Source organism: Drosophila obscura, unplaced genomic scaffold, assembly GCF_018151105.1.
Source record: "Drosophila obscura isolate BZ-5 IFL unplaced genomic scaffold, ASM1815110v1 contig_30, whole genome shotgun sequence".
Taxonomy (NCBI): domain Eukaryota; kingdom Metazoa; phylum Arthropoda; class Insecta; order Diptera; family Drosophilidae; genus Drosophila; species Drosophila obscura.
The window spans coordinates 1656951-1672507 of NW_024542818.1; the positions used below are offsets into that span (position 1 = coordinate 1656951).

The 15557-nt window shown below is 43.1% G+C and overlaps 1 protein-coding gene across 3 annotated transcripts in view; it reads right to left on the bottom strand.

The window, feature by feature from the left end:
- Positions 1-2339: 2339 nt before the first annotated feature.
- The window catches only part of LOC111068797 (homeodomain-interacting protein kinase 2), a 43328-nt gene continuing 30110 nt past the window's right edge, over positions 2340-15557 (bottom strand). For 2 of the 3 annotated variants that reach the window (XM_022358524.2, XM_022358523.2), the window contains exons 3-11: positions 10544-10827; positions 10156-10476; positions 9341-10092; positions 8672-9265; positions 8362-8606; positions 7787-8293; positions 5952-6835; positions 5542-5873; positions 2340-5433 (exon numbers count right to left, since the gene is read on the bottom strand). In XM_022358524.2, coding sequence (XP_022214216.2) covers positions 5727-5873; positions 5952-6835; positions 7787-8293; positions 8362-8606; positions 8672-9265; positions 9341-10092; positions 10156-10476; positions 10544-10827 — 3734 coding nt within the window. In that variant the 3' untranslated portion in view covers positions 2340-5433; positions 5542-5726. Of the gene's footprint in view, positions 5434-5541; positions 5874-5951; positions 6836-7786; positions 8294-8361; positions 8607-8671; positions 9266-9340; positions 10093-10155; positions 10477-10543; positions 10828-11352; positions 11505-15557 lie in introns of those variants that run through there. The other variant, XM_022358525.2, reaches the window with a different exon arrangement.

Below are 15557 nucleotides of genomic sequence, written 5' to 3' on the forward strand. Positions count from 1 at the left end.
TTTTTCGAGTGTTTTGTTTATTAAAAAACATCTAATTTCAATCCGAACCACAAAATTTTTAAGAGAGTTTGTTGGAGAAAGTTCTTCAAGTGAAGGAAACACGAAGATTATATCATATCATATACGTATCCATCTATATATTACTGGTAGATTAAACCTAATTACGAAGCTTAAGTTATTACTAAAGCATTATGCTATAAGGAGAAGGGCCCCCGCTATTCGATTCTGCTGCTGTCCTGACTTGCCTGAATCCAGCATTCAGTTCAGGTTCAGCGCTTTAACGAAACGAAATCTAATTATGGACGGGTAATTATCAATCTTGTTTGTCAAAAACATCGTCGTACTCCAACTATTCGTATCTGATAAATCTGCTTTTTGATTTCCAGTTCGGGTTTTGTACCTCTCACTTTAAGTGTACTTTTACTGATTCCATTTATGTTGTGTGTTCTGGTAAATGCAAAACCAAAAATACGATTATTATTACTTTCCAATAAAAGCTCATCAATTGTTGGTCAATTAAGCAACATCGTGGGGCCTTTGGGGGTTGTTGTTGTTCTTCGGGGGGAGGTGTTTGTGTGCGAAATCAATCTATATAATCTGCAGAAACCTGGTTGGTCTTTCAACTAAATCCTAAATCAGCTGAAGCTTTACACTAAAACTAAACCTAAACCTAAATTGTTTGCACAATGGCATTGTTTGTTTGTTGCTTGTTTTTGGGCTTTTGCTATCGATAGTATTGCACAATATTACGATTAATTATTATTAAGTTTTTTTTTTGTTGTTTGTTTGCTAAACATTAAGATTTTTACTCCATTCGTAATTTGGTGGGATATATGTTGTATTTGTTGTTTCATCATTTGGTGTTTGGTGTTCTTCAAACGAAATGTCATGAAAAATAAAGGATAATTCAAGGAAAATAATAAAACCAAAAACAGGGATTCCATAATTGCGTTATGAATATCGGTTTATATATGTATTTTGTGGTAGGACATAAGTAAATGGTAAGCATATATATGTATATATATAATTCTGGTAATAGTAAGTAAATATTTATATATTCATATGGTTTATGTTCCATTATGCATTATATATGTAATGTATGATTGTGGACCATTATGGACCACAAAAAACATTAGGCAAAAGAAACGACACACAAAAAATAGTACAAGTCAAAATGTAAAGGTAAAGTTAAAGGTAAAGGTAAAAGTAAATTTTATGTGTAAAATGTTAAAATAGTCAGATAAAGGCAACTCATCCTATCAATGCAGATTATGATTATAAACACAAGTACATAAGAAATATTGTAGTAAACACCGTTAAGCATTAGCTTTAGCTTTATATATATATATGTATATATCATATTCATATTAATATATTCATATCGTAATCGTATTCGTATCGTTATAGTTACACATCATTTTCTACTGCTATCTCTTCATGCTGTTTTGTTTTGTTTTATTTTTTGTTTCTGTTGCTGGAAATCGAAAGGACGACGAGTACAAATATTAAGGCTACACGTTAAAACATTTTCGCATTTCTATTATATACGTATATTTAGAGTGTTTAGTGTTTCCTGGATTTGGATATCCTTCTCTTCCTATATTCCTATAACGTTTGCTCGCTTAAATGTCAAATTTATCATACAGTGTGCCACAAAAGTCTGCAGCTGTCTCGTGTATCGAGTGTGAGTTTTTTGTTGTTAAATATAAATTGAATTTTGTTTCTTTTAAATATATGTAAATTGAATTTTGTTTTCGTTAATTATCAATTTAATTTTGTTATAAATTTAATTTGTTTTGTTTGTTTTGTAAGTCTATTAACGTTTCGTTTTTGTTACATTTAAAGCGTTCTTGATTTGTTTTTTGTTTTCTTTTTCTTTATTTTCTTTAATTTCGTTTTTCATTTCTTTGTTGCTGCTCCTAAAACATTGAGTTGTTCCATTACAGATACAGATACATTATTTAATTGTAAGATATACACACACATATAAATATGAACAATATATGAACGTTTTACACACACCGATTGACAGGAAAAAAGTGCAGGACGAAAAAACACAGAATCGACAAAACTTTACGTTCTCTCACTACGAACAGGGGTTGGATACAGCATTTATGTTTATTCCTATTTTGTTGTTGTTAATTTATATTTATTTATATTTTGAATGGTCCATAAAATTTCTATAAAAAAAGAACTCATCCTATCCCGTTTTCCGTATATCTAAGAATCTTTCTGAATCTTCGTTTTACAATTACTTGAATTTTTTAATTGGTTTTTGCGTTTTTCTTCTCATTATTGTTTATGACAATCGTTAGCTGCTTGTTTATTGCCGTTTATTGTTTTTATACACAAAATATATATGCATTGTATATACCACATCTAGATCTATATAGTACTTATATATTGTATGTACTCGTATATATTCACAACACTAACGTTTTCTTAATTACCGCCCCTACACAATGCTAATTACTCGTAAATGTTCCTTCTTTCGTTTAATTATAAACTACAAAAAGTTCTGTTTTTTTTCTCTTGTTTTAAAAAGTTTGTTTAAAAAACGATTGGTTTATTTTTTGTTTATTTTGTTGTTCTGTTAACGCTATTGAATCCTGCACACTAATTAGATAACATATATTGATGCATATAGCTATATATATCCGTTTATCCATATATCCATTACGTTTGTTGTATTCATAATTTGTAGTTTAATTTCTAGACGATGACGACGACTGGCAAAACGCTCCTTTCCTTCTTCATCTCTTCTACTATATCATTATCTTTATCGGTATCTTTATCAATTTCTTTGCTTTTTGTTAAAAACTACATCACAATAATTATATGCTAGATCCTTTCAATTGGAGTTTTAACTCTCCCTAACCTTCTAATCCCGAAAATGGTGCTGTACTAGAAGGGTAGAAGGGTGGTTGGTTTTTAAAAGGGGCTTAGGGGTTGCGGTTAACTGTATCTTTTGTAACTGTATCTTCTGTATGTTTATTTAGGAAGTGCCGCCCTCTCTAAGGGATAGGAAAAAAAGATTTTGCATGCGCAACGACACGTTTAAGTTTAGGTCTAACTACAAAATACTTTAGGAAACCTATTTAACAAGATTTTTAAGTTTACAATAGTTTATATATGTATCTATATGGTATATAAGATTTAGTGGGTGTAAGTGTGTAAAGTAAGCCAGGTTTTGTACATATCAAAATTGCGTGCATTATTTACACAAAGTTGACCCAATCATGCCGTTGATCCCCTGCCTTTATAGCGGTACTAAAGCCTAACTTGAATTTAGGTTCCAGGTTTTAACTTTTCGAAAGAACATAATTTTTAAAAGAACAAATTATAAAGCCTAAAAATGTTAATCGATTATTGCTAGATTGCTTGTTATTTTTGTTTTTTTTGTTTTGTTTTTGTACTTTAGTAAAACTTTTCCCATAAGTTTATCGACTACATAATTTCAAAGGTCTTTGCTTGTGCCGTATGGGGGTGAAGGGTGAGTGCTAAGAAAACATAGTTAAAAGAAGAAAGTCTTCTTCGGATGCCGAAGCATTTGATACCCTTGCAGATCGATAATTTTAAAATAATCCGGTAGGCAGCAAAGCCAAACAAACCGAGGGGCACTGCTGCACGTATAGAAATAATTCTAATCAAGAATACATAGTACTTTAAAGGGGATAACAGATGTTTTCTTTTCTGTTTTCCAAAAACCTTTTCTTTTTTTTCAGCAAGGGGCATTCAAAAATCATTAATTATATTCTTGAGCTTTAAAAACTAATAAGGGTTATTGACATTCAATCCAAAGACTGGCTAAAAGCGCTCTGATGCGTCTGATGTGCTCAGGGCTTAAAACGTACAAAAAAAACTCTTCCATCCATCAAAGTGCTCTCTCACGCTCTAGTTACAAGATACTCTTTTCGTATTTATATATCGATATATATGTACAATTGTTCCTATAATTATTTGTGGGTTTTAACTTAATTTAGAATCTTTATTTGTTAATCGTATTTTGTATATTTTTGCATATTTATTGCGGTTATTTCTATGAGTGTGTTTACGAGTGTGTATAAAAAAACTGTCGCATTCATTGCCATCCTACTCCTACTAAGTCCTACTGCTAGATATCCTTTTTATTTCTATCAGCTATTTCCTATATATATATATTTATTTATTTTTAGGTTTTTCTTCGATTCCTAGGGTCTATTTAGTTATTCTTGCTTTGCTTTGTTGTTTGCTAGTAAGGTTTTTGCGGTATTTTCATTTGTTACTCTACAATTTGTTTACGATTTCTATAGAATTGGTTTCTTCCTATTTTTGTTTGTTTTCTCTTTTTTCGTTCTTGTTGCTTGTTTGTGTAAAAGGCAAATTGCATTAACATTGTATTGTTTGTTACTGGTTGTTGGCTGTTGCTGTTGTTGCTGTTGCATTTTGTTTTTTGCTTATTATTTTTGCTCGTATTCGTATTTCGTATTTTGAGGTACTTTCTAAGAGTCTAAGGAATTTCTAAGCATTTTGTTTGTTAGTGTCGCTGGCGTGCCATTAAATTGTTATTGTTGTTGTTGTTATTGTTTGATATTGTAGTATTCATAATTATAGTATTACATATGCGCATATGTATGTATATAATTTATAATATATGTAGAGAATATTTGTATGTATCAATAAAATATACACAACACACATAGAGAATGAAACGCTTTCGTTTTTTGTAGAAGAGGGGAAAAAAAACAATCTGAATATACAGATAAAACTACACACACATCTAATATATATATATAGATATATAGAGAATACATATGTATATATATATATATATATATATATATATATGGAGAGAGAGAGAAGTGAAGCTCTATGGGCTCTATGCATGTCTTACACTTGCGAGCGTGTAAGAATGCTTCTCTTTACATTTACAATTATAATATTATAAAACATAATAAAACTGAATAATCGTAAAGGTTAATCCAATGATGTGGAGTTGCTCTCCCCCAAATCTCCCAAATCCTCCAATCGAAACAAATAACTTTTAAATCCACAGACAACGAAAGAACTGGCGACGTGGCGATGATCTCTGTGGGTCTCTGTCTGTCTCAATGCTTGCGGCGAGCACTTCTGCAAAACATGTTAAATGCCGCTGAAGATGTTGTTGCAGCAGAAACAGAGGCTGCTGCTGTTGTTGTTAGTGCTGCTGCTGCTTCTGATGTTGTGGCTGCTGCCACTGAAGATGTGACCGAAGCTGCTGCTGATGTCTCTCCTGATGTGATGGACTCCTCGCTATCCGCTAGCAGCATGTTGCTGTTGTGTTGTATTATCGTCTGTTGCATCAGTAGCATAAACCACCAGCATTGTGTCAACTGTAGCTGCTGTTGCTGCTGCTGCTGCTGTAGCTCTGGGCTTTGGTTATCCACTCCTTCCTCAACCGAGGCCACAAACGATCTGCGAATGAATAAGGATACACAATTGAGTCAAGAATTCCCTTCCATGATGTTCCGACAATCTCAATGGTTTAAACGCCTTTTAATTGTGACGGCATTTTCGACTCACTCGAGCGCTGAATCATTTAAATGAGTTTCTTGAGCTCTCAAGATCTCAGATCATGATGACGGTGTTTGCGGTTTGCGGTTTGCTGGTGGTGTCACATCTCATCTCATCACATCTCCCTCTCTCTCTCGTCGCGTCTCGTCTCGCCTAACCCTCTGTTCGTTCGTGTCACCCACTTTCGTGGCTCCCTACTCAGCCCCATACCATATGTTGGTGGGCGCAAAGTGCGCCGCATGCTTGCCGGCGGCGGCTACCTGGGCAGGACTGAGTGGTCCAAATTGGCTATACTGCGTGGGTATCTGGATGTGAGCTGGCAACGGATGCGATGGTATCACCTACAAAGACACAAGGAAGCCCTTCATTAGACCGCAAGAATCTTCAAAGAAAGAATTAACTAATCTCCTGCCACTCACCTGACGACTGCTGCTGTTGTGTGCGGGTGGTGGCGCCACCACTGCTCTGTTGGCGTACGCATAACTGGGCGCCGCCTGCGACACAAACACCGTGGGACGGCGATAAATGTCGCCCTGCGCATAGATATCCGTTTGCAGCATGGTCGCCGCTGCCGTGGACGAGGGCGAGCCGCCCAACGGTGTCCCAGCCTGATGATGATGATGGCTGTGGCTGCTGTGATGGTGATGCGGTGCAGCTGGCGGCTGGGATAGCACACTTCCTGGCGGCGGCTGCGATGGCTGGCGGTAGACCTGAGGTGCACCCCAGGAGGCCGCTGCAGCCGCAGCACTAATCGACGACGATGACGACGACGAGCTGCTCTTCGAGTGGGCCAGGGGTGGCGCCACAGCGGGTGCCACATAGCTAATGGGCGCAGCCGAGGGTGCCTCTCGCTTTGGATGCGCCAGTGGCGGTGCAGCCGAGGAGGATGTGGGCGCCCACGAAGAGCGTTTCGTGTCCAACTGTTGCTGCTGGGGGGCATATTCCGGATAGAACTCTGCCGGTTCCTGCTTTGGCGGAATGTGCGGCAGACTGGCGGATGGCTGCGGCTGCTGCACTTGCACCTGCTGCTGCTGTTGTTGCGGCTGCGGCTGGTAGTTGCATTCGCTCTGGGCCATCGCTAGGATGCGTTTCTTTTGCGATTGTCCTGGCTCGTACTTGATGTTGGGCGGCGGCTGTTGTTGCACCTGCTGCTGCTGCTGTTGCTGTGGTGGCTGCTGCTGATGTTGATGGTGCTGCTGCTGCTGCTGCTGTTGGTGATGATGATGCTTGGGGCTTCCTGCGGCAATGGCCGCCGCTGCTGCTGCATGATGGCGTCGACGGGCATCCTCCGGATCGTGTTCACCTACGGTTACGCATGGAATTACTAGCTGGACGTGCGATGACTTATGGCTGCGACTGAGATGCTGAGGCTGAGACGTAGAGACGGATAGGGGTAGGGGTAGAGGTAGGGGCACGGGTAGTGGGACAGGGGCAAGGAGAGCAGAGGCAGAGGCAGAAGTTTGGGATTGGGAGGAAGCAGCAGAGGATGATTGGGATTGGGATTGGGACTGGTTCTGGGATTGACTATGATGGCTATGATGATGATGGTGGTGATGGTGGTGCAGATGCTGTGGCTGTGGCTGTTGCTGCTGTAGCGATGGCTGGTGATTGGAAGTGGAAGCAGAAGTGGAGGAGGATGATGTCGATGATTGATAATGTGAATGCGGCGGCTGCTGCTGCTGCTGATGCTGTTGCTGCTGCAGATGCTGCTGCTGCTGCTGCTGCTGCAGATGCTGAGGCTGAGGCAGAGTCAAAGGAGCTTGTGGCAGAGTCAAAGGCTGTGGCTGTGGCTGAGGCAGAACATGAAGCACAGGCAGTGGCTGATGCTGTTGCTGTTGCGAGCAGGAGGCGGCTGTGGCCATATCAAGGGCTGTGGCTGTAACTGTTGTTGCTGCTGCTGCTGCACCAATCCCGAATCCCGTATTTCCATTTCCATTTCCACTTCCATTCGAATGCGGCTGATTATTATGATGGTGGTGGTGGTGGCTGTTATGATGAGGATTGCTACTGTTGCTACTGTGGTGGCTACTGCTATTACTGCTATTACTACCCTTACTGCCGCTGCCACTGCCACTGCCACTGCTGCCGCTGCCGCTGCCGCTCCCCAATCTGCTCGAGGAGGAGGCCGAGGAGCTTGTTGCAGTGGAGCTTGGTGGCATGTGGCCGGAGCTGATGTTATTTGCGCTGTGGCTGTGGTGGTTTTGGTGGCTGTTGTGGCTATGGTGGTTTTGTTGGTTGTTGTTCTGGGCATTACCATAATTGATCGATTGCTGCTGCTGTTGCTGCTGCTGCTGTTGCACGTTGCTCTGGTTGGTGCTCCTCTGGCAATGCAGTGGCACAGACGACTGCTGCTGCTGCTGCTGCTGCATCAGACTGCTGCTCGTCTGCGACTGCGCATGCGCACGCTGCTTCACTGGCGCTGCTGTCGTTGCACCATTATCCCCACCCTCATCCTCGCTATCCGAAATGGTAATCACTGCCGTCGGTGAGGGCGTATCATGGATGGTGATCGTCGGCTGTTGCTTCACATGCGACTGCTGCTGCTGTTGCGGATGCTGCTGTTGCTGCTGCTGCTGCTGCGGCTGGTGCTGCTGCTGCTGTTGCGGATGTGGGGCATGTGTGAGCGGCTGCTGGTAGCCTCCATTCGCCTGACAATTGCTCACAATATGATGGCCGCCCGATGAGGCGCTATACGGCTGCTGCACATGCGCCACTGGTGCGCCATGATGATGATGCGATCCGCCCGAACTGCTGGGAATATCTACAAAACGAAACACAAACAAAAAGGTTCATTAATTCACATTATTTAATCCCGTATCAATCACTCACTGCTCGCAGAAACTCCTCCTCCTCCGGATGAGGCCACCACTGATCCACCCGTGCCACTGCCGCCACTGCCGTAGTTGCCGCCATAATTGCAATTGTGATGCGTGTGGTACTGCGGCGACACGTGAGCCGTTCGCTGATAGCGCTGCTGATGCGGCGGTGAGCTCTCCTTCACGCGCTTCTTTACGGGCGACAGCTGCTGGTGTTCCTTCTTCTCGTGACGCGGCACGCGATAAGAGTTGCCCTTGCTGCAAGTAACAGAAGAACCTTAGAGGGGTTTCACTTGGGCATGGGCAGGGGCTGCGATACTCACGCTAAATGATGAGCCGGCGATTCCTTTTTGAGATCGTTGCGTGGCAAATTGAGATGATGCTTGGGATAGATCTCCTCCACATTGAAAAGCGGCGTTGAGTCCACAATCAGCGAATGCGCTGGCGCCTGCTGCGGCCACGAGGGCACCAATGCCATCTGCCTGCCCGTCTGCGGCCATGCCACGCCGCTCGCCTGCACTCGATTCGTGAGCAGCATCCTCTGGCCCGAGGTGGGCTCCACCATCGACACGGGCACTGGCACATTCACATACTGCTGCGGTGGCACTTGCAACGGCGGCTGCATGGTGGCACTGCCCACCACGACATGCTTCGTGGGGCTGGCCATCGCCTGGTACGACGGCGGGCAGAGAATATTCGACACCAGCTGATGCTGGAAGCTGTCGGTGCGCGCCTGCGGATACTGCCGCGCGACACTTCTGCCATTGTAGATCTGATAGAGACCCTCGTAGGCCAGCGGGCGGCCATCACGCACAAGACGTTGCACCTGACTGGTCAGCTGATTGTTGATCGTAAATGTCATGTTCTCAGTGCTGCTGGGCACGAAATTGGTGACCAAAGTAGAAGCAGGTTGTACGCTGCAAAGAGAAAAGAGAAAATGTAGAATCAATCAATCAATCAATTGGAGAGAGATCTTAGAGCTATTATCTTACGTATGGAAATCCCCGCGACGACACACTTCCATCATCTGGACAGAGGCCTTCACATTGTTGCAGTAAACATAATCCACCAGATGCGTGAGCCGTGTAAATGAATGATTCAATGCCTCAGCGGGGGTCAGACGTCGCTCCTGGTCGATGGTTAGCATACGCTTCAGGAGATCTATAAACTCCCTGCGATCGGTTTTCTCGGCCAACAGCTGTCCCCCTTCCAGATCCGTGGGCACATTCACCTGCCCAATATCATCCAGACAATTGAAGATGTACTTCCTTGCCTCCTTGCTCTTCGTATTGGTCTCTGCCTCATGCTCTTCGGTGGTCTTGAGCCGCCAGAACGGATACGTCGAGTCCACATCGCGATAGAAGAACTTTGAGGTCTTCGAGGCGCTATTCAGCATATGCTCTGTGGGCAGACCCTGCGTCTGGCTGATGTACCTGATCTGATCGAACTCTGAACTGCCGGGATACAGGGGCCAGCCCAGAAAGAGCTCCGCCACCACACAGCCCAGCGACCACATGTCAATGGCCTCACAGAAGGGCAGTCCCAGTATAATCTCTGGTGCACGATAGTAGCGCGACTGCAGATACGTGTTGCACACCGTTTTGCTCACATGCGAGGCACTGCCAAAGTCTATCACCTTGACGCGATATGGCTGACGCACTGGATCCACGAGCATTATGTTCTCGGGCTTCAGATCGGCATGAATCAAACCCAATTGCTTGAGTTTCAACAGGGCCGTCAGTACCTTGAGGGAAAAGCGAGCGATAAGTCATTGATTGTTTAAAGCTATCTTTACGCTATAATTTACCTGCTCCAAAATGGGTCTTATATACTTCAAAGGCAGCGGCGAGAACTTGTTCTGCTTGAGGAAATCGTACAGATTCTGCTCGAGCATCTCGAACACCAGACATGTGTGATTCTTGTGCTGAAAGCACTCGAAGGCACGCACAAAATTGAATTCGTCGGCATTCTCCTGACTCAAGCGCGACAGAATGGACACCTCAATCTGTCCCTGACGTGCATACGACGGATGATTCTTCAGTATCTTAATGGCAACGATTTCAGAGGTGCCACGCTTCCAGCATTTGACCACCTGACCAAAGGTGCCACGTCCCAGGAACTCAAGGACCTACACAAGGGGATAAAAAGAAATGTTTAGAAAACTCCCCAAGGATGTATCGTCGCGGATTACCCACCTCATATTCCGCTGAAAGCGAATACAAGACCTCGTGCTGCACCAATTGATAGTCGCCATCGGCACCACTGCTCGACCTTTTGCTGGGGGGCTGCGTATTGGCATGGCCCCCCGATGTGGCAACCTTTGTGTGCGCCGTCTTGAGGCTGTTGCTGTGGTGTGGCACCTGCTGTTGTTGCTGCTGCTGATGGCTGCCTCCTTCCTGATGCTGCTGCTGCTGCTGTTGTTGCACTGCTGTCGGGCCGTGGCTGATGTTGTACGAATCCACGCAGCCGCAATCGCAATCTGAAATGGCAGGAGGATATATATTGAAATAGAAGTAGAGAATTCATTCGATTTAAGCTATGATCTAACTTGGGGCACAACCTTTTCTCAGCAATCTTCTAAAAACCAGGGAAATCATTTTAATCTTTTTTTTTTTGGTTCTACTTTCTTTCCCTCTGTTTTTGTTTCTATTTATTTGTCTCCTTTGTGATTGTGGAAATTCTCCTGTGGAATTTCCGTACCTCACAATCGCATTGCCTCAAAGCAACTGAAAGCCACATGCCCAGTGCCTCATTCTGCCCCCAGACATAGTCATATATAGAATAATATATATATGTATTTAATGCACTCAGCGGACAACATTCGCGACTTGTCAACGCCACCGGCACCCCCCAACAAAGAAAGAGGAAGGCAATGCCATTTAATGGGATGATTGTCATACCACGACGGGGTGGCCATGTCGCACTTCTGGCCATCTTTTGGCGTTGTCGTTGATGGGTGCGTTGCCAATGAGGAAGAAAGGTGTTGGATCTCCTGTATAATTACCCTTTATATAGATATAGAGGTATCCAATGATGGCAGGAGAATCGACAGCAGTCCAACAGCAATCAGTATATTTCTGTGCGCATACCGGAATCTGTACGCAGCGGTACATGTTAATTTTTTGTAAGGGTATGCCCACTTTTTGAAAATATACTTTGATTTGAAATTGATATGTATTTTCAATGTGGAGGGGGAGAATGTGTGTTGAAGGAAGAGTCTACGGGGTTTTCCGAGTTGGGAAATACATATGCTAGATTTCTAACAGAGTAAATGGATCTCTAGAGAAGGAAAGGACCTTCAAGCAAGACCTCAGGGCAGAATGCACAAAAATGTTTCGAAACGTTTAAGGAATCCCCAAAAGATATTTATGGCCTTTTTTAATATTAGAAAATCCTATGCAGCTATGCCAAAACCTTGCAAAGGGGAGAACTACTCTTAGTCAACCTTTCGAGTAAGTTCTCCTTGAAATTCCAAGAAGTGTACGATGCTTGTATTTCTGTATTTAGAGCATAAGTCATATCCCTTTCATTTAAGACTACCGGCAAGGAGCCATTAGTCCATGTGAATTTGATTCTTTTGTCGAGCAATTAAAAGTTTTCCATAACACTCATTCATTCATTAGGGACATTTCTGTCCAATTTTGTAGCTATTCATTCAGTCATTTAATTATTCATTCATTTCGATTGGCATTCATCCATTCGTGTGGTGATGGAAATATCTAAATTTAGAATCATTTGAGTAGCGCCCCTCCCCTGCCAAATTCCCTGGGCAACCATTCATGGCTGCTCCTTCTGCTCCCTGCCATAACCGCAATTCCCTGCCTTTCTTTCTCTCTGGCACAACAGGCAGCCCGCCTGCCTTCCCTTCCTGCCACACTCTATCCATCCTTTTGCTTGACCGACTTCCAGGATTCGCATAACTTAATTAATTTGCGTCAAAGGACATTTGATACGAAGGCGAAAGGCATAAAAATAGCACCGCACAGCAATGGTTGTGGGTTGTGGTTTGTGGTCGGAATAAAGTAGGAGAACTGGAAGGAGCAGCAGAAATTTGCAGGGAAATAGGAGAACTACACAAGAGTTGGCAAATTAAAGCAAAAGGAGAACTATAGGAACTGTAGGAAATCCACAGGAGTACCCACTCCCATAAAAGTAGGAGAAGAAGAACCACGTTGGGTTCCATCAGTAGAAGCGAACACACGCACCGCACCGCACCGCACCGATGTCGGCCAATTACAGGGTATATATACTATAAAGAGGACAACGGACTGGATTGGATTGCTGGAGGAGGTTCGTGTGGGGGAAAACCCAGAACTGGACGCAGGTCGTATAGAAGGAGGGTAACGCAATCAAAACTAAAATTAAGGACACACGCGATGCGATGGTGGAGGCGGAAACAGAAGTAGCAGCAAGAGGAGCAGTAGAGGTCGCAGAAGCGGCATGGAGAGAAGGAGGAAGAGCCGCAGGAGCAGCAGCACGAAGAGCAGGAGACGGAGAAGCAGTCGCTGGACGGCTGGTGGACTACGACGACATTTGATGTGTGTAGTGGAAATTTATGGTACAAGGACCAAGGGAGGGGCAGCATTAAATGAAAAACTAAATGCAATAAATTATGCAAAATGTGGGGGAGCCCAATGGCGGGCCAGTGGGAAAATCGAAACTGAAATAGAAATTGAAAGGCGAATGGCGAATGACGACTGTCGATTGGATTGGGGAGGTCATACCTGCGGGCAAAGTCAACGCGAAGGTCAAACCAGAGTTCGGGGGAAGGTCACACAGAGTTCGAAGAGGGGGATTAGAGGCTGGCGCAAGGTCATCCCCCCAATTGGCAGCACTACACTTTATGGGGCAGCATCCTCGTGGCAAGGACTTCTTGCACAACGCATCACGTGGCAGCTGCAGCAGGTAGCAGCAAAGCAGCATCAAAAGAAACCTCCCCTTCTGTCCATCTACCCACCACTACTGCCAAAGCAACAAGTTATATGAATGCCACACACACACACACACACATACACAAACACACAAAAGTTTGACATCATTATTCTCTGTCCCCGCCTCGCACCGTCCCGCTGCCGTTACGCTGCACACGTTACACAACACTGCAATGGGGCATGTGGCACGGGGGCAAAACAGAGAAGCCAATTTCGTTTACGCAAATCTCAGGCCACAGTCGCCACAACCACAGAGCCACACACAGCCACACAGCCAGCGGTGGGCTGTTGCTGCTGATGCTGCTGCTGCTGCTACGTCAAACAAAGCTGCAACGTGACGCAGTTTTAGCTAACAAAATGAGTTTGAATCTGAATGTGAATCCGTATTCGAATTCAAATCTGCTGCTGTTGCCTGTGGTTACCACTGCCCCGCTTCCCTCCTCCGTTTGTTGCATAAAAGATTCAACCAACTGTAAATTGAAAAGTGCATCAAAGGCCCGAGCAGGCCGCTTGATATTGAATGATTGTAATGTGGGGGATGCCCCTTGCGGCATGAGGCGTTAGATCACAATCAATCGGGATTCCCAGAATATTATTTCATTTGAATTTATTCAAACAACTTTAACACGATATTTATGCCTTAAGCTCTCAAGATGTAATGAGTCAAGAGTTAAAAAAAAAAATCTATAACTAACATTCAGGATTTTTGGGATTCGGAGATACAGATCCCATTGAGATCTTAAGAGTTTGAAGAGTTTTCCAAGAAAATGCTGTAGCTTGACAGATCCTATAGACAGCAACATACGTAGTATGTATATATTTCTTAAAAACTTTATCAAAGGTTCTTTAAATGATTTCTAAGAAAATAATAATAAATAATAATAATAATAAATAATAATAATAAATAATAATAATAAATAATAATAATAAATAATAATAATAAATAATAATAATAAATAATAATAATAAATAATAATACATACATATGTATATACTTTATATACGCTTTATAACTCTCCATGGCATAATAATATTGTCACAAATGAAACCCGCTTTGTGGTCTCTCTCTTTCTGCTTTCTGCGAACACTTGGGAATATGTGGGGCCTATGGTTTTTTTTTTCGTTGCCCAGTTATCGCCCTGTTATCGCCTAACCCCCTCGTGTTATCGGTTAATTGTGGAATTGTGGAGTTTTACATGGAAAAAGAGCTGATAAATGTTCACAGGGCGGGGACCTTTTTTGGGGGCTACGTTTGGTTTTCAGGCACACAGGCACACACAATGGATTTGTGTTCACAGATTGTTTGCTGTACGAGTAATTGCAGTAATCATATTGCACAATTGCTATATCAACTACTACGGCTACGGATTGCAGCCAATTAAAGCCTAATCCCAGTGCACACATGGCCCCCCCCCACCTCTGTGTGTGCTGCCACGTGTGTTGCGGTCATTACTCAATTTTCGATTACGAAACGGAGAACAGAGATGATATTGTGGCATGGCAATGATGGTTAGAGATTATACATGATGTAATTGATATGGTATCTACTATAAGTTTATTTATTTATTTTATGCATTGTTTTGGCATTAATTAAATTAATTTAAAACAAGAACCTATATATTTTCGAGAGAAAGTTTTGAGAACTCTATTTTATAGGGGAGTACCTCCCCCTACTACTGCACATCCCATGGATGGCTAACCGAAGCCCCTAACATTTATGGTCTCCCCCATCCCAAATATTTCCATTACCAAAAATGCAAATTTTTAGCTTTTTTTCTTTCCTGCATTTTGTTGTACCACAAAAAACAAAAACCAAAAAAAAACCTGCAGTTTAAACTCCACGGAACGGAACAACGGAAGTGGCAACAAAGGCAACAACAACAAATTATGTTTTTGTGGAAAAGAGAGACACGAAATACCAAATACTCGTACAACTCTTTTTTTGTTTTGTTCAAAACGGAAGCGGAAAGGCGCTAAATGAAAAAAGCGAAGAAAAACAAGGTAAAAAACAAATTACAATAAGTGAATAGATAGCAGATGAAGGAGATGAAGAGGGAGAAGAGTGAGTGCATGGGGAGAAGAGTAGCTGGAGAAAGAGAGAGAGGAGTACCTGGAGGAAAAGAGTGTCGAACAAATAGCTGGAGGAAGAGACCGGTAGAGTGTTCGAGAGCATACCATACAAAATCAACAGGTTAGTTGGGTTCGTAGTCGATTAAACCTGAAGTCCGGGGTACGGGGTCCATTGTATCTGGTGTCTCGGGGTCTGGGGTCTGGAGTC